The sequence below is a fragment of the Temnothorax americanus genome, unplaced genomic scaffold (assembly GCF_048541705.1).
Source record: "Temnothorax americanus isolate GAGA-0224 unplaced genomic scaffold, ASM4854170v1 Scaffold8, whole genome shotgun sequence".
Lineage (NCBI taxonomy): Eukaryota > Metazoa > Arthropoda > Insecta > Hymenoptera > Formicidae > Temnothorax > Temnothorax americanus.
The window spans coordinates 3712843-3737319 of NW_027509802.1; the positions used below are offsets into that span (position 1 = coordinate 3712843).

Here is a 24477-nt window from a genome sequence, read left to right on the forward strand (position 1 = left end):
TACTTATCGCATTAGAAAGTAGTTCTTGGGATATAATCCATATATCGAAATCCTATTGCGACATCCCGTATATTACACATTTGAGACGGTATTCCACGAATGCTCGAGACAATTATAATCGTCATAACCATTTTATCATTAACTTAGAAGCAACTTGGAAATAATGTTTCTCCATGATGTTTCAGAAACTGCTTCAACTACGTTCATCCGAGTCATTACCGAGATGCCTGTGACGCTGCGGCTAACGGAAATCCGGAAGCTCCTTGCTTGCTCGCCACCGCTTATTACGCCAGTTGCTATTATAAGCGTGTTTCCGGAATAAACATTCCATCCATTTGCAGTAAGTTAAATTGTTGACTTGTACTACTTTACAAAGCACAAAGTCGAATGTGATGTTAAAACAATATTAATGCAAGGAAAACCAAAATCTCTCTCATTGGAAAAAAAAACTTATTTAAGACGCACGCCATATGGGAATATTTTATATTAAATATTTGTGTTAATTGTAAATTTACATAAACGATTGTTTTACAATACATACGAGAGATTTAAAGGACATACAGAGACCGGTATTCTTAGAAGAGAAATATTTTAATGTGTACCATAATATTTTAGCAACCTGCAAAGTTGGCGAGAACACAATTGCCGTTGGTGATACCTTCAGCGTTAAAAGCCCGAAGAATCAAGCCGACATTGTTTTGGTAGTCGAACAAGTTGAGGAGAATGAGAAAGTTTTTAAAGATCTGATTCCATCACTGATAACCGATCTAAGAGAAGAACTGAAACAACACGGCATAACGTATGTAAACATAATTTTTATAATTATAATAAAAATATTGAAACTACTTTCCACAAATACAGAAATCAGTTGTAAAGATATCTAGAAGGCGTTTGAAAGATCAGAATGCGCATATAGATTCATATTGCGATGTTAACGTATTGTAATATTTCTTTAACTTCTTATTCATATTGATTATGTCTTAATAGGGATGTTCACATTGGCTTGATCGGTTACGCCGAGCACATGAAATGGCCGCAACATTACACCACCGGCGGTAGTACCAACATTGAGGGCGAGGTGAAGAATATGAAATTCGAGAAGCCACAAGAGCCGACTATTACTTTGGAGGTAATTTATCATTTTACGAAATTATAAGAGAAAGATTTAAGATAGAAAGATCTGATCTTTTTGATATACGAGTTACTTGGGGATGTTCGCAGGAGGCCAAGAAAGGTGATATCGAGAAGAAAGTGAAGTACCTCGAGCAAAGACTAGACCTGGAGCTTGGCACCTTCAAATTGACCGACGCCTACGAGGAAGCCATTAACTATCCCTTCAGACCTGGCGCGGTCAAGGCTGTCGTCTCAATCCTCGCTACCACCTGCGAGAAGAGTTCACTGCCAATATCGGTGAGCTTCCACTCGCGATTTCGTCGTATCACTAATTATTTATTAAAGTCAGTCGATGGATCGGACGTATTACAAATTTACGAATGATTTCACAAATATCGCCTAACTGCAACTACAATTTGTTATTTATTTTCTATTTCTCACTTTCGCGCGAAATGTAATTTCAGACAAAAACGAGAAGCTAATTAAAGTTAGGTGCTGATGGAAACTAGAAATAAACCGCCATTGGTGGGAAAGACTTTCCTACTTAGTTATGCGTTACTGTAGAATCGTAGCGTAATACTTTCATTTTTTTTCATTTATCAACGTTAACAGAGGGTTTTCAAATTGGTTTTTCAGTTGCAACAATTGAGGATTATAATTGGACAGAAGGTGTACCGAGATTTGGGTCTGACTTACTATCACGTGTACCATACCAATGACATCCAGGTCTCCGGCAAAGCGCAAAAGAGTATTGTTGGTTACGATAGCGACAGCGTATATGTATTCGCCGACAACAAGAAGAAGCCATTGAGCGGAAATACCGAGCTTAGAAACAACATGGTTCTTCCTACGGTTGACGTGTGTGCCGATTTTGCTATCGCGGTAAGTACGCAAAGAAACAAAAAAGAGAATCAACTTAAGCATCTCGAAGAGATAATTTTTGAATTAATGAATAAGTTGATTACCCTAAATACATAAAGAATAAATGATGAAGAGTAATCGGATCGGTTATTACACCGTAACGTTATTGCAGTCTGGCGGAGCGGCGTTCAGTTCCAGCAATTTGGTGGACGCTAAACCGAATCAGAAGAGGCAGTTCTCTCAAGTTACCGCTAGAAAGATCGCCGAGGACCTCACGAGTGTCGAAATTGAACAAGATTGCGTTTGCAACCAATTTCACGGAATTGAACAGCCTCGTTGTAAGATCGTGGGACGCAAGGAGAAGGAACAACTTGCGGTAAGTGTGCACGCTTCAAACCATAATCATGGTAATACTCATGAGCTGCGCTATGGTAATTAACGCCAACACGGCGTTAACTATGTAAATTCAGTCGAGGTAACATCGGCTTTAGAAACAATACAATTTATCTTATCGCGCTGTTATTATGTTACAGAGACACACGAAAGGAGGAGTGAAGGGTTGAAGGAGCCACAGTACTACGCATACTATTATTACTAATTAATTTAGATGTAATCTATTTGTTACTTTGTTACAATATCGTAAAAGCTCTTTTTGATAGAGTGATAAGTGATATAATTGCATCATTCGGTCGGTATCGCCGATCCTCCACAGATCGAAAAGAATATCGGGTGCAAGACTCGAATTGTGCCTCATGACAACTTCCTTCGTTTTCTAGATCTAACATAAACATATGTAAATTAATGCAATTGGTGTATCATTTATCGATGTACCAGCGATGTTTTACAGAGAGAAATAAACATTGAACATACTGCTGTTCGTGTGTAATGAAAACTTGTTAGTGCCTTCGCGCCCTCCAGCAACATTTTTACCTGTGTTCTATTCACATCGAAAGAAGAAGCGTCATAATTATTTTATGCGTATCTCCTGCGCAAAAATATAAGATTTTAATACTTCGAGATGCGCTATAATCGTGCACTACGATTCACAGGCTTTGAAAATTATGGTTTTATCTTATCTATAAAACATAAGTTGCATTGTTTTCAATCTTCTGAAACTTTCGAAAATATACGATGAGAAAACCCAGTATTCCTAATAATTTTATTCTATTTCTTCATTTAAAATTGTAACGATGATAATATTGACGGTCATAAGTTATATTTTATACAGTTTATATAGAGTTTTTATAACGTGCGAGAGATTATTTATGATACCTTGAATTAAAGATGAATGACCTATATGGAGAAAAACTGACTTAATGTTTTACGAAAAGAAGTTAAAGTGGCCTCACACGCAAAGTTAAACTTATACTTCACATCCGATATACCTGAATGTTTAAACAGATCATAATGACACGTAAAACGCGATTCTCGATTGCGTAAGAGCAAAACTAAAATGTGCGTTGTCGAACTGTAGTTGCCAGGACTATAATACGCACATATATTTTTTATTAGTGCTAAATATAGAGCGTTCCACAACTTGTGACTTTGATAGTCCGACTAATCTAAAATTGATTTTTATTTAGTGAAAATGTCAGAAGTCACCATTTATCGCTGCTTTCGATTTTCGACGTCACATGTTTTCGTAATTAAGCTTTCAACGAAGGTGCCCTAGCGAAAACAATAGATCCAAATATTTTTTAAATTAACTAACCAACAGACATATTCGGGTATGTGTTACAAAACAACTAAAAATAAAAAACTCGTAGTTTTTTACAAAATTTAAAAATTTTTTAAATTCGTTGAAGCTTCGATTTTTAATTCGAACGAATCAAAATGGAAAAATGTTTGAAATAGAATTTTCACGATATTTAATGCACTTTACAACCATTCAGTTTTTTAACCCTCAATTAGCACACCTCGGTTGGGCCACCTCAAATGCCACACTAGTGCGATTTGAGATTTTGACAACTTTTAACTGTCGTATCTTAGTCATTTTTAATAAAAATTTATGTAAAATTTCCCTGGCAATCGAGTAGTGCACTTTATTTTAGGAAAAAGAAATGATTTTTATATAAAAAATTGAAATATATAAAGTGCTGTCAGTGCTGAACGAAAAAAAGTGGTGCGAATTAGCACATGTGTGCTAATTGAGGGTTAAAAACTGTTACACTTTTTAATATCATTCCATTATTTGTACAAATTTCAATATTTGTGTATTAATAAAGATTATTTCACACATCAAAATATTTTACGTAACTTTATATGTATGTATAACAATGTTATTTCGCAAACTTGCATTTTAGAGAATTAAAATAATATGTTACACGCGAAAACCATTAGTATCTCGACATATTTTTTACCAAGGAAGAAATCAACTTCATCTGGAAATCTGTCGTTAAAGTTAAACTCGCGTTATAAGAAACACGTAGCATCCCGTAAATCGATGCGATCACGCGAACTGAAGCCTAAGTCAAGAAGTTACACTCGAACATCCGTAACGAAAGCTGTTAACAATTTCGAGGAAGCGAATGTGCAACTTACGTAACAAGTGGCAACACACATCGGTGTTTTACTCGGAAGGGATACCATTGTTTTACGCTTCATAACATTCATCGCGGAGAATTATATTTTAAGAAAATTTAAATTGTGGACGCGAAGAGAGATTAGAATCGCCTGCTGTTTATTTTCCAGCTGCTTATTATTCACTGTAAATTTGTTCGCCACTATTAAACGCTGGATTTACGCTGATAAGGTCCTCGCGACGCACGAGTTATTTTTGCGCAACGGTGAAAATACAGGGCCGACTGTGGAATTTTCACCTGAACGTGGCACACAAGTCATCGTCGACTTTACATGCTGAATTATGCGGTGCAGCCCGTCGATCTTGTTGTACGCGCGTGTAAGCGCGGTCGCGGTCGGTGTGTGACGTCAAGAGGGAATATGGTTGAGGCTGGATTTTGCCGGGGCGATATATTCACCTCGCCCCGTTACGGGTATGTATACAACGCTTTTACATAAATTCGGTATGAGTAATGGCGCGGGAAAGTTCTGACGTTCCCTAAGCATATCCGCTCCGGTGTATTTTTGCGGTCTCCGGGTATTTTGTTTAAAAACAGTGCGCCTGTTTACGTAACGCGTTTATTATTTGACGTTGTAAAAAGAGAGTTGGACGCGGGGATAAATCTCGCGATTTCGCCGACGGTTATTGCTTATACGCAAACCTCTATACCGCGAATCGCGCTGGGAAACGGAGAAATAAACGGCGAGTGTCCTTTTTTCTTATCCATTTCTGAAATATTTATTAAACTTTATTTTTAAATATATATTTTAGCGAGCCATCTATATATCGTGTGTGTGTGTGTGTGTGTGAGAGAGTCATAAAAAAAGATAAACTGTCCGAAAATTTTATTTTTCAGCGAAACGTAATCAACACCTCTCGTGACAGAGCTTACAAAAAATCAACAATTTCGGAGGAAAAGGAAAAGAAGGGAAGACCGCGTGAATGTCGCGAACGGAAGAATCTAGATTGTTTTTTTTTCTTTTTTCCTTTTCTTTTTACGACGCACGAACTATACGAATGTCAAAATACTACTCTCGCGAATATACCTCAGTCTATACAGTATTAATCTATCTACGTGATAACTATTCTTTTATTCTGGTCATAAAAGTTGGTCTAGTTGCTTTATTTAAATCATAACTCTCTTCGAGCCAATCGATCGTGAATTCACGAACCCGCCGCGTTCCGCTCTTGATATTAACTTGACACCCGTCGTGGATTCACGATCTGACATCAGTTTCAGATATACAGATTCAATTAATTTTACGATTCGCAAGATAGTGAAACGCGAGCGATACGCTTTACAAAGCAGACGATCGGTATTTATAGCTTACGTGAGAGAATCGCGTTACGGTTAACGATATTTTACATAATCATATATCCTTCTAAATCCAGGTCTGCACACAAGTGAAATTTATTTATAAACTACTTTACTATTAGTAAATGATCGAACTCAATGACTTTCACGAATAATATCACAATTTATATACCAGCGGCAATAACAACGCCGAGAATTTCATTTCTGCCTAAGGACGAAATGCGTTCTTCTTCGAAGCATATATAACGAAACGCATGTAATTACAATCGATAAAGTTAATTTACGGGCGCGGGGTTTGCATATATATATATATGTATACGCAGAAAATAATAATTTCAGATACTTAACGTAAGGACGGTAAAGGAATTCTTTGATATATATACGAACTCTATAATCGAGTATCTTAATGATAATTACATCCCATGTCGACACACACCGAGGAGCCATATTAAATAAGGAATAATTACTATCCGTCGATATTAATCTGCTTAGAGCGATTAATTCCCGCCTGATGATCGTTGTTGCTTCAACGAAAGTGAAAGTGACTAGTTTTCCACCGTTTACTACTCGCACGGAAGTATTGAAATACAGTCTGACATTTTACGACTTCTGCGGAACGAAATACGCACAGTAACCCAGAAACAAACTTCGTTGCAAATTCATCATTAACCGAGCCGTGTGGTCGATCGTTTTTCTAAAAGAAGAAAGTGATAATTCAATTAGAGCTGCGCCATTCTTTAGTTTTTATTTTTTCTGTTATTAGCGTTTCGGTAATTCATCTCCCTAAATCGGAAGAGGTTTAGCTTCCGTTTAAATTAAATTCTTCTTGAGAGATTACGCAACGAATAATATTTCGTTATGTATTTAGGTATCTCTCGAACTTTTCCAAGAACTTCTTATACGCGCGATTCGATCGGGCATGTAATTAAAAAATAATATCCCGGAATTGGAGCGCCGTGGTTTTTTTTTTCGTACCTTCATCGGCTGTCGTTCGAAGATGATACGCGACTTCTGGGTCACCCTGTATATAGTACGCGTACCCTGTTTGTGGATATATTACAGAGCCGCGGCGGGGGGCAAGGCCGGCGGAAGCGTACATTTAAAATTCATGGAAAACTTTTTCTTAGAAAATTCTCATGCACCCAGGCACTTAGCGATAATTAATTAACCCATTAAATATCATGAACGTCACGCACGCTTTTTACGACCCGAGACGCCCCGGACGTCATCTCTAAGCGCGCGATATATGTTTTATCGATTGAATTTCTCTTGTGTACTTACAGTCTTATACTATAGCCCGTCATACATCGAAACTGCCCTAGAAGAGAGGAAAAATTAAAAAGTTTAGCATGGCAAAATGTCATCAAGCGCTTCGCAGCTCCGCTGCTCGCGTGAGTAGCCGCCGTTGCCCGGCCATGCCGCCGCCGCGCCGGCCGCCCGCGCCGCGCCGTAGTCGTCGTCGTCGCCGCCGCTACGCTTTCTCGCTTTTCCACCCAGAGAAGAAACAAATGTACGCGGGAATACGCGGCACTTTCACTTTCCTGTAATAATTATATTTATATGGAGTATATAAGGATGGTGATGTGACAAGGCGCGATTTTTTTTTCTTTAATTCAATATCCCGTACATTGTTCCTCCATTCGTTTCTCTTTCGTTCTCTTTCCTTCCGGAGACTTTCGTGCTATAACAGTCTTGACACTTCGGAAGCCGGAACCGCGCAAACACATTATTTTTCCCAATATACACACGCATACGCGCACGCATACACATAAGTACACCCACATGCACATATCACGATTACATTTTTATATGTATAAATCACAATCGCAATTTCTTCTCATACACGATTGCACTTAATCGTTACATTTATATATATATATATATATATATATATATATATATATATGTAGGTCTGGAAGTATGTTCCGGGACTTTTATTTTTGATATCGGTATATTCCGGGACATTTGGCAGTTTCCAGGACTGTCCTGGAAAAAATTGATGTCCTACGGCATTTTTTGGGACAGTTTTTTGAATCTGATTACATATATATGCGTTATATTCCAGGACTGTACATTTCAAAAAACGTAAACAGTCCCGGAACATACCTCTGGACCTACATATATATATATATATATATATATATTTATTTATTTATTTTTTTATTTATTTATACTTTTTATTTTTATATATATATATATATATATATATATATATATATATATAGATTGTACGGCGTGAAACCTCCGTATACTCTGTATACGTTCACGTCGTACTCGATAAGCATCAAGGTTCTTTTTGTGTGCTCACAGGGTGTAACTTCCAGATCCGGTAAGATTACGGATACTCTTAAACCAAGTACTTTCTACCCTTTTTTTTTCAAGCTTGCTTTAAATAAAAATGTACATACAATTATCCTTGTAATAAATTTGTACCCGCAATAACAAGGTTTGATCGATACACGCTATGATAGAGAGAAAGAGAGAAGCAGGCTATGTATATAATAATAAGGGGGCGAAAGGGGAATAAAGAGAGAGAGAGAGAAAGAGAAGTATAGAGATAGGGGGGGAGAGGGGCGCAAAAGAGGGATCGTCAGTAGTTGCCGCGCTGTTCGCTCCATCCGCATATCATATATAAATTTCAAATAAACCTCGGTAAGGCAGTGCCAGCACGATGATACACGTAAGGTGGAGGCGGCGGGCCGGAGAAGTGCCTTTGATGCTGATGAGGAAGCGACGACCGGTGGCCGGCCGGCTCGATGCTGCCCCCGCCGGACGGGGAGACGTGCGGCAGGAGGTGCGACGCCCCGTCACCGAGATCCAATTCCAGTTCCTGCTCCTCGATCAAATGCAGAGCGCCGAAGGAGGCCGTCGCCATCGCTACGTCCGGCATCACGCCCGACAACTGGCCGTCGCTGCAGGAATTACCCTCTTGCTGCTGCGAACGAGAGAAGCAGAAACGGAGGCGCGCGCGCCGTCCGTTTGCGTAATCCGTTTCTCTCCGAGGTGGCTGATCGAGCGCGACAGGTACTACCGCGCGATCGCGAAATAACGATACGACTATACGATGTAAAAAAAGATGAAAGAGAGACGGAAAGAAACAAAGAGACTCGCGCCGTTGCGTTAAAGGGAGGGGGGAGGACAAAGGGGGAGACAATTTCATAACCACGGTCTGAGAATCGCCCGCGGTTGCACCAAGAGTAGGGATTGAACAAGACCCGGGTAATTATGTTTCCCAACTAGATCGCAATATCCCGTCTTGCGGTACCGAGGATCGAGGGGGATCTAATTAAGAGCATCGTGGGCCCGGGGTGGGTCTAAATACGCGAGACTTTAGAGTCACCCGCGCGCGCGCGCCGAGGTAATAACGAACAAGTGTAATATACGGCAATACGTTAGCGTCGCCGTCCCTTACCTCGGCAAGAAGTCTGCAGCTCTCTCCCTCGGTCACTATAGCTGGAAGTTCGTGTCTATGTGCGTAAGACGAAGTCGGCCGAGGAAATGTCATGTTCCTCCCGTAACACACCGGGGCGGTAGTTCTCACACGAATACCCATGCCCGGCGAGTCAATGTCCTCTATATCTGTCATCCTCTGCTCGTTTTGCTCTTTCATACTGTAAGACGCTGTGTTCTGAAATCGATACGCCGGCAATTTATCGCGCGCTGTCCGCTAGATGAAAGATGCATTAAAAGCTCGGAATAATACACGAAGGGGAAAGACCCCGCGATTAGATGGGGGGAGGGGGAGAGAGGAGGGGAGGAGGGAGAAAAAAAGGAGAAGGGAGAGGGGGGGGACAGACCGCGGTTTGTGGGACGTAGTCGGCGGTGTCGTGCCACGGTGGATATTTAATCGAAGGAGGGGAGGGGGACGTCGACGAGGGGGGCGGATAAGAACCCCCGAGGCTGGGATGGCGTGGTAAATAGACGACGGCATAAATGAGTGAGGAATTAGAGTCGATTACGTTTGCATTATCGGGGAGGGGGGGCCAGACGAGGGCGAGGGTTCCGCGAAACGAATTCACAGAAACTAAATCTCCGCTCTCTCTCTTTCGCGTCCTCCGGGGGCCGAGAGGGCGAGGGTCGTGTTTCCCCACCTATACCTACCGAAATAGAACGCGAGCCGTGACCTAATTGACGTGTGCCGCACGCGCTGCCTAGGAGAGCTGCACATTAATGCAGCGAACGTATGGGAAGCGATGCCTTGCATACGTTATGCCGACCGCTCGCAAATTAGCGAGCGGCGACGACACGCGCGATTATTTCACGCGCGCGCGGTGAACCCGCGCACCTGTTCGCGAGTGCCGGTCTTCCCATTAGGCCTTCCTTCCCATACATACACACACATACACACGTATACGCGTCTGAGCGGCTGTATTACATGACCGTAAATCTCGCCCGAGAAATGACAAAGCACTCTTTCCGTGCAATTACACGTGACTTTTGCTCTTTTTTTTCCTCCCCGCGGCTCTTTCGTCGCTTTTTCGGCTATCCGACACGCTCCCTAAACTTATATTGTTAACCCGAAAAGTGTGAAACTATTACGTCGCTTTTCTAACCCGGAAAGTATTAAATCATTACGTCGCGTCATGAATCAGAACAGGGAGCGATGATATCAAGCTGTTATGCCACACGAGGGAACCTCCAAGCACTTCCGCGATATTATCCAGGATAATGTTTACGTGTTAAACAACAGCCTTATCGCAAGATACCAAACTTTAAACAAAGCTCGTAAATAATGATGGGGTATATACGCTATTGGCACGGAGTTTACGAGGATTGGGTTACATATCGCCAATTAGGAACAATTAACTCTAGAATTACTCTCGAGACAATTAAACGTAATTGTCGACGTTAATAACGAAGCACGAAGCGGTATGTTCTTGAAAGAAACGTTACAATATCCTAAATGAGAAAAATATTTTTAATAACTTCCGTGCTTCAACGTTATGCATTTCATTCAATCTCGCGACCGTGCTAAAATTATTTCGTATTTTCTCCACGAGAAGAATGAGGTCTCGATTGATTTCTAGGATCATAAAGACGTAAGCGAAGCGATAATCGGAACTAATTATCGAACTCGATAAGCGGAAATCTATTTTTCTTATATGGATCGATCTTGCGTACCTGAGTCATTTGAAAAACAATAAACAACGCGGCGCGAACTGTAAATTGCAGCGTAATGAGATTGCTTTTCAATGTTGCCTTATCAAGATTAAACGGAGATTAAAAGGAATTTTTTAAAGCGATCTCCAAAGTTCTCTTGTCACGTACATAATGTTGTTTTGACACGTTAGAAACGTTATGTCATCGCGCACGACGATAATACATTGCACTGACAAGCACGTACGTGCGACGGCATTAACGTGCATAATTTTAAACCGTATACAATGTTTCATATTCGCGTATGTGTAAACGTGTAAAAAGATCCTCCGTGCCATGGGCTACCTGTTTTATTTTTCATCGACGAGAGTAAAAACTCGCCCTATATTTTCTACAAAAATAGAAATTGATTCCTTCGTAGAAACAATTTCTGTCATTTTTTTTTCTATTTTTATTGTTATTTTTTTAACCTTTGAAGTTACTTCAAGACGACGAAACGAAATACTCGGTTACATGACATTTGAACTAAACGCTGTGTGGCATTGAAGACTGTAGTTAGTAGTTACACAACTCGCGAAAATTATGAAATTATCTCTTTCGTTATCGATACATTATTTCGTAATGATACTCAATTTACAACATTTATTATATTGTTACATTATTACGCTAACGCATGCGGTGACTTTCGATATGAAACATGTCCAACAATTTTTTTTGACATTCGCAACAGGAAAAAACGACGATAAAAAATTTAAATTTTATTTCTCTTCACGCACATCCATATCTAAAATATATTAAATTCTAGATTACATACATTAAACTCTCTTAAATCTTTTTTATCCGCTAAATTATAAATTATTTCGTTATTTATTTATAGCGTTTATAATTAATTATTACAGCGAGCAAAAGTATGAGCGAATAAAATATTGTTATTCTCTACGGATTAGGATTAAATCTATTTAATAAATTATTATGTAAAACTTCCATTGTTTTAGAGATGGACGGAAATAATTTTCGGGCATACTTATATTTGTGCGTAATGCGTTTATTCTGATTCGCGTCATTCTATACCTATAGTACCGAGCGCCGCGGTAATGCAACAATCCGCATTGCACGTATTTGATAATACGTCTCTGCGTTTATTCCCGCATAATGCTGCACACAACGCTGTAGAGATTGCATGCGTTTCATCCGATTGGCAGTAGTCACACAAGTGTCGTTTCATATGATTCATCCGCTTGTCACCCCCAGTGCGATACCGCGTATCTATCGCCGTGCCGTATACAAACCATGTGACATTTAAAGCAGGGCATCAAGATAAATTATTTTTGGTGAACTATGCCGCTCCTCAGGATATCATTTTACATACGTCTCGCTCGTGTCGTCAATAAGAACTCAGCGTGAAAAATGCAAAATGTGACCTATCTCGTTGAGAGAAAAAACAACTGTTAATTAAAAATAACATACTGGATAAAGATTTTATTTGTGTTATTATTGTAAACTATGTTGTGAAAGCGTTGCTTCGCCACTATAAACATTTTACGAATAAAAGGAATAAAACAATAAGAAACAAAAATAAAACATATTGCGGTATATTCCTTCTCCGTATGTCTGTTCCCTGTATCTATGTTTTTTCCATTTGCATGTATATCTATGTTTTTTTCTATTTTCATCGATTGCACACACCGTTTCATCGTTCGAGCCTGATAACGCTCGTGGTTTTCGCTAATTTAAGTACGCGATATCGAAAGTCATCGGCTACACCGCTACGCGTTCGCGTTACGTAAATATAAATAATGTATAACAATACAGATCGTAAGTGTTCAGTATCATTAAGAAATAATCTATCGATAACGAAAGAAATTTTACGAGTTACATAACTACGATCTTCAATGTCAACATAGCGTTTAGTCAACATGGCATTTAACGAAGTGTTTTGTTCCGTCGTCTTGAAGTCACTTGAAAGCCTTAAAAAAAAAAATTGACAGAAATTCTTTTCATGAAAAAATCAATTTCTATTTTTGTAAAAAATGCAGGATGAGTTTTTATTTTTGCCGGTAAAAAATAAAAAGCGACGGAAAGAAATATATTTGAAATTAATCTAGCGGAAAAAAAAATTGTTTTCACAATATAAATTCATATATTAATCCACCGAATTATTTTTGTAGATTAAGCATCTTGATAAAGCTATCAACATATGACCGTGGACATTGATAAATCTTGACATCGTGGCTGTTTGAAAAATCGCAGTTTCACGAAGAGGAAGGATAAGGATATCTCTCGAGGACTCGCTTGCAATGTTTGCATCTCATTGCATTGAGACAAAATGCGCATCTCGCGTCACGTATCATCTCACTGGCGCTCGTTGTCTCTATCGCGCGTCTAATGCCGCGTTACTCGTTAGCAAACGCAGATAATGCGAACTACGGCGCGGAAAAAGGGGGAGAAATAAGAGGCAAAGTTTAACAGCGACCAGCGTCTCCTCGCGACGTCAGTCGCGAATTGCGCTGACAAAGTGCTGTGCAAAATCTACACGCCACCGCGCGGCGGTGCACGAGGCAGCACGCTGCAAAAAACGGAGGAAAACAGAAACAAGAGTTTGACGTCTAGCTTATACGCTTCGGGTTACACACGTGTTACGAATTCATCAACGTACGTCACGCCGCGCCGATGACATCGCATTCTTGGTGAATGTGCTCTGATTGCGTCTCGCTCTATCGGTGTTAAGGTAAATGGCGTGCTCATTAATAGTAACATATGCAAAATGCGTAATCTATAGACCGAATGTGAATGTTAATATACGCGATTATGTAATAATAAAACTTTTTCCTATCGTTTATTCCGACCGGGGGCTCGAAATGAGGGCTCTTAAATAAAATGATACACGATTGGCGCGTAAACTTTTACGCTCACCCCCAAAAGCGTCGAATTTAACGAACATGGATTATAATTAATATATCGGTGTGTCAAACCGCGCAGAAACTCCCAGTCGTGTTAAACGCGACATCTGGATGGATGTTTTTCAGCGATTTTGTAACGCGGCAAAAAATTTAATTGTCACTCGAAATAAACGCCGGTACCCCTAAGACGTGTTACGTAACGTGCGAAAATCCCGATTTTCCTCTCGTTTATTTTGCCCCTAAAATAGATCTATAACATTTGAGACTGCGAGATATTTATCTAGCTATTCGTTTATGCAACGCAAAAGTGATTATATAATATTGATAGTGATATCGGGCAGCTGAAAAAGGGCAGAACTGTGCTCGAACGATAAGAATTGGCGAACGGCTAGCGCGCGTATGAGTAGTGAATACAGATGTGATTTTAATATGAAATATACGTTTCAAACTTCATTTACGAACGTGTTTATCGTGCTCAATGTAAAATCCAATCCCCACCTAATTCGGTCTTCAACCGACTTTTACCTAACAGTATATTTTGATAGATCATGGCATACTTTCTTTGTAAACTTTTTGAATTTTTGCAATATCTTCAAAATTGAAGAAAATATAGTACACGAAAATGTGCGTGACGTCATAATGTTGTTGCGAAATCTTTTGAAGTTGCCGTCATCAAAGAAACTTTAGAAAACTATAACTTTCTCAAATTTGGGTTTTTTTTTAAATTCAAAAAGTACTAAAAATCGGCTTAAATTCTCTACATTAATTATGGATACCGCTTAATAAAAAATTTTACTTGAGAACCCAATTGCGGTTCGGCCGCTTTTGAGAGAAAAACAAAAAATCAAACGGACTTCCTTGTTTTGGAATCATTGTTTTGCATAACGAGCACGTTGAACACAAGAAATATCTTCTACCTCGAGAAGAATCTTAATGCTGATTAATAATTCTGTCGTGCGTAAATAGTTTAATATACGTCATACACAGCTATAAGTTTTCGAATAGAATCACTTAATAGCTCGAGAGATTCTTAAAACTCTTTGACACGAGTAAGCGTATCAATTCTTCCCGCGTATGTTTACAATACAACCTTAAGCTTCACGCGGAAAAATAACCATATTACTTCCGAGTTCTATGAGCCGTAAACTTCGCTGTGTGCGCAGCTGCTGGAGATCGTGTCTGGCATGCAAGTCCTTCTTGCGATTTGAATTAATTCGCGACACCTGCTTATATTGTTACGACCACGATTGTGTCATCTCGATCACGTAGTCATTTATGCGCATACAATAGTGATGCAACAATCAAATCGATTAATAGCAGAAGGGGTAAGCAATATCGCGAACAGACATCGATAATTTTTCTTTCTTGTTTTGTCTCGGTTCGAATAGTAATCCGACGTATTAATTGTTTTCAAGAAAAATTGTGTGCCAAAGTCGGTTGTCACTTGAAGAATAATATTGTTGCCTGCAGTTATATCTGGGAAGTTATATCTAGCGTTATACATAGATATGCATCATTTATATTTGCAAGTCGAGAGTGATATTTGGATATCATGTTTTATTATTTTGATTTATTGAAATTTTAAAAATTTTAATTTGAGCTACCTTGAGTTACAAAGATATTTCACGGTGAGCGTTGAAACGATATCGAAGGAGATCGCGATGCAACGAAATTTTCACTAAGAATCCCGATTTAGCCAAAGAACTCGAGGATGGAAGAAAGTGTGAGAAATCTGGAGCGTGCGTAAAGTTAAATAACACTATGCTATATATCTAGGAGTAAATATTAATTCGTCAATGCGGCTTTCGTGGGATGAGAACCTGGAAGATACCTAATCTTACGGAACACGCTGCATCTTCCGTGCTAAGGACACATTTGCATACGCGTGGAAGCGTGATTAAGCCTATTAGCGAGAAATAATCATCGCCAATACGACACACGCATTATGTGATTATTGACCGATCATGACATAATAACGTGCAGAAAAAAAAGAGACACGCGTTGTCTTCAGTTTTCCGCATCTTTTTTTGTCGTCATTTTTTTTTAATCAATATCATTCAACTTCTTCGAAGATTGCAATTGCCGTCCAATAACTTATTATTGCTAAATCGGTCAGTTTAATATCGAAGGGGATTTTCCTATAATAACTTTTTATTCTTAGCTTGTTATTTACTTTGATCATTTACTACGAATTTATTTACTATTATTTACTATGAATAATAAACCAGAGAAGAGAGTACCCCATTGGCATACGGCGATTATACGCGAAAATACGTTGAATTGATGGATCTCCGCAAATATAAGGATGTAGGTCATGGATATTCCGAGTGATTTTTGACGTTCAAATTTTCAATACCTTCAATATTGATCAGATATAGATATATTTCAGAAAAGATATAAAAAGCTGACGATCCTAACGTTAATCATACGATGATAACTATATACAACTATTTATACACTTCGATACATATTGATCACACGTTTGTTTTTATACATGCGTTTATTTTTATTAATTATTCATTTTTTTCTCCGAGATATTAAATCATATTTTTACATAATACATATATATACCAATAATTCGGGAAAATGTTTTGAATAATAAAAATGTAACCTAACACTTTAGATACTAAATGAATAAATAAATTGAAGTAGAGATCTTTATTCGCGTAACAATTTCCGAAAATAAATTTGTGCTATTACCAGAAATAAAACGTCGCTTGCTAACGTTGGCTTGCGCCCGTAAGTGTGTCGTCACAGTCATCACGAAGTCACTCGAGCAATTATACAGGGCACCGAGTTAATTGAATGTCTCAATACGACGAGCTATAAAAGTCTGGACGACTATTATCTTTCGACGTTTACGTTAGTCGCTAATTTTATCGGGGAAAAAAAAACGAAGCGTTATCTACGCGATAGAAAACGCGGCTCTAAACGTATTGCAATGGCGTGAGCAGGCAGCGTGACATTAACAAAGTTGCAGTTGCTAATCGTAAAAAACTTTACGCATGGCACTTTGGGGGATAATTTAGTCATGGACGAACTCGCTGACATCGTTTCTGCAACATTTGTCTTAACGCTCAAAGTTTCTCGTGCGTGTTTCGCGAGTTCACTATAAATAGGTTGTACGCTCTTTGGCCGCGATTCACGATTAATCCAGCCAGAAAGGCCCATCCGAGTTTCTGTCGATGCACCTGCATCCATGTAAGTGAAAAATAATGTGACGTTCGCGTTCTGCTGTTCTGAGTTCACGGCAATCGCGTATCGAGTGCCACGTCATATTATTCGTGACAAAATCCGAGCCGTTATGAACGTATGATCTTGTTTCCCCGATGCCCGTTGCAATCCAAAGTGCATTTTACGGAGCAGCGATAAGGAAAACTTACTGGCTTATCTACGAATTGAATTTGCACGAACGAGTCATAGCCGGCAAGGAACCTACCCCGACAGTTCTCTCCCTACTATGATATAAAATAGCGACTCTTCACAACGTAATGACAGTTAATGCTAGAACATATACGCGAGCGAACGTTAGGCAGTAGAAAATGCATGTGCAGCTTTATATATCGAAGATAGAACGCGAAGATAATCGTATCCAGTAATGATAAGGTGATCTTTTATCCTTTCAAACAGAAATTGGTGCTACGAAGATAGATATCTGCGTGCTCAATAACACTTAAAGTTTTACAAAGCTGTAAGTAAACTGTACAATCTCTTTAGAATCGATAGAATTTATTGGGAAAAAAATAAAAAAATTAATCTCATCATGTAGCCGAAAGTTATAATTATTCTTATAATTTTTCAATTTGTGTAAATTAATTTCTAAATTAATTCTTTATCGTAACAAATACTCAAAATTATGGCTACTCATTTGAAAGTCTCTTTCAATAAATCTGTAATTTTCTTATTAAAAATGGGACATCATTTGGACATGGGGTTATTAAATCGAAATCGAATTCCATATATTGACTACTTGTTTTGATACAAATCCACTCCGGCACAAAATCCGGATTGGAACAGTCATTATTTCAATTTGCATTTTGAGTAAATTAAAATAATGTATGACCCATAACGGTTCATGATCCGTAACACGTGTCCCTTCCCCAAAATTATCTAGTAGTCGCTAATACCGTGCTGCATGTGGAAATATCAATTCTATGATTAGTCAGAGGTATTAATTCGATGTATATTTGATAAATCTGAATTAATCAAGCTATCAAATTAAATTATGTGGGATCTAAAGTATCTAGAAACATCGAGAGCGCTCTCGCGTGATCAAAATACGCGGGCGACGTGCCTCAACCGCGTTACTCGCGACGTATTGTGGGCATAGCGGGCCTGTCGAGGTACGGTCGTACAGTCAGTCGTCTACCGGCCGTCGAGCGATAAGACGGATTTATGTACTCGCAATGTATTAGAATAAAGTCTTAGAATAAAGTATCTTACAATTATTAAATAACTAAATCCAATTTCTCCAAATATATATTAATATGTTTTTTTCAGTAAATTCTATCAATCCTATAAAGCTTGTAGCTATAATTTGCTTACATTTTGTATAATTTTTGTCACGTAAAAACGTTCAATTAAATTCAAGCGGTCTAATTAAAGAGTTTTAATAACATAATATAAAAATTACCGAATTTTAGTGGATTAAATCGAGATTGACTGAAATAAATAATTGTATCACTTATCTTAATTATTTCTGAGTTTTAGTTTAAAAGAAATTTATTTTACAGCCTAAGAGTCCCAAGATATATGATATTGACGACTAAACAACATCCAATCTACGTAAAAGAAGACTTAATCCCAGTTTCCAAGAACTTCTACATAGCAAATACAGTACAAAATGTATGTCAATTACTTAATTTCATAATAATTTCATATAATCTATATTTTTATATGACTATATACAATCGCACAATATTATAGTCAGACAATATAATTATACGCTAATAATTATACGTTTTAGTATTGAAATAACAACTCTTTGAAATAATAACTCTGTAATATGAGGCTTTCTTCTGTTAGGAAAACGCAATCATCGCTCGACACGCTCCCTGTTAAAAATCTGGATGCATTGTTAATGCAAACGTGTGGCCCCAATTTTCGAATACACGATGTGGAATGGAAGCATTTAACAGATCCGGGAGAGAACTTCGGTAGCGTAATACTGGCCGTCACTATCAACGTCGAACAGAATGATAAGAAGAGAATTCTAAACGTGGTTGTGAAACTACCACCAAAATCGGCGTACTTGCTAGATTTGTTCGACAGTCCGCTAACGTTCAAGAAGGAACTGGAATTTTATAGCATGGTGGCACCTGAATTTTTAAAGTTGCAGAACAAAAACGGAATCCCTCGGGAAGCTCTAAGCGTCATCGTGCCGCAATTTTTAGGCGGCAGATTAGGCTTACGAGATCCGCAGTGTTTCGATGAGCAGGCCGCCATCGTCTTAGAAAATCTCAAGAGTCACGATTATACGACGCAAGACCGTATTGCGGGTCTGGACAAGGAGCACATGGACTTTGCGATCGCCCATTTAGCTAAGCTGCACGCCATAACGATCGGTCTGAAGCTCAAGAAACCCGAATTCTTCGAGAAAACCGTGCTACCCTGTCTAGGGTACCCCCTGACCGAGGCTGCGATGAACGGCGCCTTAGATATGGTACAGAAAGCGCACAACGATTATAAAAGTATGAAAGAAGCGAATGTTTATCTGGATAGAATCGAGAAGACGCTCGAATACGGACTTAAGGATGACATAACGCCGGAAGAACCTTGGGCGACACTGGTGCACGGTGATTTCTGGGTAAATAACATGATGTTCAAATACGACGAGTCGGGCAGGCCGATCAATATGAAAATTGTGGACTTCCAATTGACGACCTACAACTACGGTGTAAACGACCTCATATTTTTCCTCATATCGAGTTCCCGGAAGGAGATACTCGACAATCATCTTGATGACATGATTGACTTTTATTACGATTCTTTCATCGAGAGCTTAAAATCGCTGAATGTAGACACAAACGCGTTTCCCAGGGGCCAATTTATGGAGCAATTGAATCAGTGTGCGCCCGTCAAATTTAGCCAGTGCATCATGATGGTGCAAGTGATACAAGCGGCGCGTGGCTCCGTTTCACAAACGGCAACCGAAACGGCGAATGAATTAGTTTTCACAGGTGGGATCGATGATGATAATTATAAACAGAAGATGTTGCACATTTTATCTATATTCGATCAGAAGGGATGGCTCGTGAATTGATTAGACGCAAAATTGTGTCCGTAACAAATAATTTTTTTAGAAAAAAGTCTTATCTTGGTATAAGAATAATTACTGTAAAAAAAATATTCATAGGATCGCGCTAAAATTATATGTAAACATGTGATAAAAGTTTCCAGACAATATTATACAATATAATAAGACAAGATAAAAAAAATACACTAGATAATATTATATAATAAAAATAAGGACCAAAGCTAACGAAGGGCAATTAATTTTACTAAGTCAATAATTTTTTGCTAGATTTTTTATAGAAATATTAACACACAATGTGCAATTTATCCGTCACAATGCTAAAAAATGCGACTGATATTTTTAATGATATTTTAGATATAACATTTTTTAAGTCGCAAAAAAACGTATCATAAAAACAAGTAGGTTTTAATATAAAAATATAGAAATTAATGACGCTTATGTAAATATTGTAAATTATAAAGTAGTGCTTCATATGTACATGATTATTAATAAATAAAAATTTAGAATATGTGTACAATGAGAAACAGTCATTATCTGTCTTTATTCACAGTTTACTCAACCACAAAATAATTATCTGTGAAATGTATTTAACTTCGTACGAATGTATTTAAATTCTTCTTGAAGATATTTCAGAATGTTATGCTGTGGTATACGTTTTTAAGGTTTTATGGCACTCATTCGCAACAACATTTACGGATCACGCACACGGCACTCGAGATTAATAAAAGAAACGCTACATTATGGTTTAATCTTCTCAGAAATCTCTTATCTCCCGTTTCGTATTTTCATATTGATTTTTCCTGGTCTCAATTTACTCATGCAACGCGGATGTATTATTATGCACGTTTTATTACTATTATTGTTATTTATATATAAATTGCAAACTATTTATTATAGAAGCAAGCAGTAACATAGAAAATACTTACTTCGAGAAGATCGGCCACAGTATCGGGTAAGTTAAACTCTCTGACAACGCGCAGTCGCACTTGCCGGTTAATTTCGTGTCGCGAAGAAAGCGGCAAACTTATAGCTCGTTGACAACTGGGCGATTGTTTCAATTTCTGCTCTCGTTTCAGCATTGCGGCCATTGTTGCAGAGTCTGGTACTGTAACACAATCGAATTAGACCTTTTATTTTACATCAATTATAAGTTAACCCTATCTATTATTTTTCCTTTTATCAATTTTCCATCCACTATTTGATTGATTGATATTAAAAGTTTATATTGAATTTATTATATTGGAGCATTCTCACTTTTTTATTATAAGGTTGTCTGTATTTTTATGTCGAATTGCATGGATATATATAAAAGTTAAGTTTACAATATCAGTTTTAGGTTTATAAAATAAATAATAATTTAATGTTGCAATACCTGGAAATGCAGCTGCAAGAACATCAACACCAGCGGTACCCATAGCTCTCGGTTTCTCCTCAACCATGTACAGCGCATCTGGTATATCCGCTACGTATCGTGGTCTTCGTAATCTCACTAGGTCAGCTTCCTGAATCATTTGTTCTTCCACCAAAGACTAATATCGAATAAACATAGTTAGTATATTCCATCGTTATTAATATGTTTCTGGTTTTGAAAACCATGTATTATATATATCATCACCTTGATTTCTTCGTAATACGGCATGAATAGCCTTGGTCGCACAAAAAATCCATTCTTCTTTCCGCCTCTTATCCAAGCATTCACCCTCAAATTATCTCTTTCGTCTCCTATCATGTGACTTGGTGGGGTTGAAACCAGTCCTCTCCTAATAGCCTATATTATCAATATAAAAAGATATATATTAACGAAAAATATATTTACTTTTAAATAATTTAAAAATGTTTTGTGAGAAATATACCTGTGCTAATGCTTCGCTATTCGGCGGCAATATATGATCTATTCTGACAAGCGGCAAAAGTTCACTTAGTATTTCCCGCAATTCGATGTCGCTGAGATCTCGTTTCTTAATACCCTTTCTCGTCACCGAGTGCACAGTATGGCTAAGCAAATTAGGTTCCCGATCCTCCATTCGACGTACTAATTCGTGTTCGCCCCACTTGAGCACTGCCTGCAGTACTTCAAGTTCGCTCGCTTGTAAAAAATGGCTCTGTAAAACATTCGCTAAGTGGGCGTGATCTAACTGATGAAGAATCGAGGACGAAGCAATTGGCTGAAATTCCTCCCTTAAGTAATGCAACGCTTGTCTGTGCACCCATGCTGATCCATGAGGTTGACTGCCCCATCTGTACGTAATGGAAATTTTTTTAGTAACAATCTAATTTCTAATGGTTGTAAAAGATCTATTATCAATCAGATTTACTTGAGAACAGTCGGTAGTGATTCCAAGGTGAGATACTCTAAAATAAGATCCTCGCAGCCTTGCGATAATATATCAAGCTCGAGAAACCGTCCAATCTGATACAATTCCATCGCTTCCTCTAATGGGCTTGGTCGCATTCGGCCCGTATGTGTCAGAGCTTGAACCTGTAAATTTAAACAAAAGTATTAACGTATAAAATTAACGTATATCACGTAATGTACGGAATATTTCTATGTTAAGATTTTCTTACCTCTCCCAAACTACCAGCACTATTTCCACAACCGCTTCCTCTCAGTATCAATGACAAGTCAACAGTATCTAGATACACAGCATGTAGCAATACTCTGGCATATCGTTTAGGTATCACGCTTTCGTCCAACACTATTCTAGTAGGTATGTGAAGCGCCCTTTCCGTATGATCCTCGCCCGATCTGGTCCGTCTTTGTATTAAATTTCTGAAGAAAGGAGATCTTGCGGAAAGTATCGCTTTGTGACATGGCAGCTCTAATTTGGGGCGAAATCCGTACTCCGAACTTCCACTATCCGGTCTTTGATAATCACTGTCCGATGTGAATACGAGAGCGGCGTCCGCATAATCACCGGTATCCAGCAAATATCTGAGATCATGCTCCAGTGGATTTGGAGTTCCGAACTCTTCTCCGAGTCGCCGGAGTAGGTTCGCTTCCAAAGTCGCATCGCGCGGACAAATATCACCAGTGTAAAGATATCGCAATAACGCTGAGAACATCTGCACCTCGAGATGCGGAGTCCGTAGCTCCAAACATATTCTAGCACCATATCCTGCAATTTTTTATGAAATATACATATAACGCGTGAACAATGTAACAGCATCTCGTTTAATATTAATTTTCAAATTATAAAAGGAAACGTGCCATGAAAATTTTTTATTGCTTTATAAAGAGAATGTAAAATATCGTTAAAAAATATATACCAGGACAACCAGCCAACAAATCCCTAAAGTATGGGCATCTGGCGGAAAGCACGGCTCTATGAACGGGAAAACACGCTCCTCTATATACAAGATCCACATCGGAGCAATGTTTGTAATCATATAACATCGACAGATCTTGTTTAAAAGTAGCAGCTGGCGGTCTGGCTAATTCGGCTTGAACATGAAGATCTTTCAACGCAGCTAACGCCTCATACTCTTCAAGCAAAGCGGTCGCTTCCAAGTGACTCCACGTGGACACCAGGTCTCTAATAATTCTACCATGATCACACGCTTTAGAGGAGCGGCGTCTCCTAATAAATTTCTTACGCAGCGTCGCAAATCCTGTCATCTTCTTCTTTTTCTCTCTATACATGAATAAACAACTATAGAAAGTTTGATGTGCGGTCAAATCTATAACTCTCATCTATGAATCATTATCTACTTATATATTATAAAATATGATACAGCATATTACTTTTACCGTTTAAACTCATTATTTCTCTGCATTTCTTATTTGAGACAATACTCTTGAAGATAGTCATTGTTCAAAGATTTACGCGCTTTGTAAAACACGAACTAAATATTTCTTTTATTATTTAAAAACTTAAACGCTAAGCAAGATTACATTACGAATATTGCAAATTGTATAAAACATTAATATGTACCTAACTGCAATGCCATGTTGTTCCGGACTACTTGACGCCGAAAGTCTGGCTGCTTGGACCGAATCTCCACCTACACTGGTGATGCTTGATGATGCAGAAGCACCCATTCTATGTGTCATGTGAGAGGCATCTCCAAGCTGTCTTCTCGTGAACCAGGAGTCCCTTTTATCAGTATTATCTATACCCCTTATGCGTCTGCGTTGTAACACACACGGTGTCAAAATACGAAGTACATTCATTGCTCACCCAGACGACAGCCTAAAACAAATAAGTGGAGCATATATTACCGGTTAAACATTTATGGACAATTCAACGTAACAATATATAAGATTTTAGAGCAAAATTAGGTTGGAGAAAAATGCAAAGATAAATAATCTATGCGTGACATATATTAATATCAATGTCTTATTTATAGCTTGTCGCATATCTCTCATAACTGTCTA

The 24477-nt window shown here is 38.4% G+C and overlaps 3 protein-coding genes across 12 annotated transcripts in view; 2 read left to right on the top strand and 1 right to left on the bottom strand.

Moving 5' to 3' along the window:
* Apolpp (retinoid- and fatty-acid binding glycoprotein apolipophorin) overlaps window positions 1–2866 on the top strand; it is a 26401-nt gene extending 23535 nt beyond the window's left edge. Inside the window, exons 20-26 of the mRNA XM_077423491.1 lie at window positions 186–340; window positions 616–799; window positions 988–1129; window positions 1222–1410; window positions 1750–1995; window positions 2147–2350; window positions 2508–2866. Of these exons, the coding sequence (XP_077279617.1) occupies window positions 186–340; window positions 616–799; window positions 988–1129; window positions 1222–1410; window positions 1750–1995; window positions 2147–2350; window positions 2508–2537 (1150 nt within the window). The 3' untranslated portion in view covers window positions 2538–2866. The remainder of the gene's footprint in view (window positions 1–185; window positions 341–615; window positions 800–987; window positions 1130–1221; window positions 1411–1749; window positions 1996–2146; window positions 2351–2507) is intronic.
* The window catches only part of LOC143907023 (BTB/POZ domain-containing protein 7), a 52710-nt gene that overhangs the window by 27207 nt on the left and 1026 nt on the right, over window positions 1–24477 (bottom strand). For 3 of the 7 annotated variants that reach the window (XR_013259704.1, XM_077423498.1, XM_077423497.1), the window contains exons 2-9: window positions 24035–24292; window positions 23370–23752; window positions 22668–23218; window positions 22418–22581; window positions 21956–22340; window positions 21718–21870; window positions 21475–21631; window positions 21029–21207 (exon numbers count right to left, since the gene is read on the bottom strand). Coding sequence is in view for 6 of the 7 variants with exons in the window: in XM_077423498.1 (XP_077279624.1) it covers window positions 21029–21207; window positions 21475–21631; window positions 21718–21870; window positions 21956–22340; window positions 22418–22581; window positions 22668–23218; window positions 23370–23752; window positions 24035–24273 (2211 nt within the window). In the remaining variant the exon portion in view is untranslated. Of the gene's footprint in view, window positions 1–2638; window positions 8785–9261; window positions 9478–21028; window positions 21208–21474; window positions 21632–21717; window positions 21871–21955; window positions 22341–22417; window positions 22582–22667; window positions 23219–23369; window positions 23753–24034; window positions 24293–24477 lie in introns of those variants that run through there. The other 4 variants (XM_077423493.1, XM_077423494.1, XM_077423495.1 and 1 more) reach the window with 3 other exon arrangements.
* On the top strand, window positions 13420–20628 carry LOC143907027 (uncharacterized). Of its 4 annotated transcripts, XM_077423508.1 has the most exons (4): window positions 13420–13674; window positions 17477–17537; window positions 18580–18691; window positions 18872–20628. In XM_077423508.1, coding segments are annotated over exons 3-4 (1239 nt in total). In that variant the 5' UTR covers window positions 13420–13674; window positions 17477–17537; window positions 18580–18689; the 3' UTR covers window positions 20109–20628. The 4 variants fall into 4 exon arrangements, with proteins under 4 accessions (XP_077279634.1, XP_077279633.1, XP_077279636.1 ...); XM_077423507.1 differs by lacking the exon at window positions 17477–17537; XM_077423510.1 differs by lacking the exons at window positions 13420–13674; window positions 17477–17537 and adding an exon at window positions 16504–17047.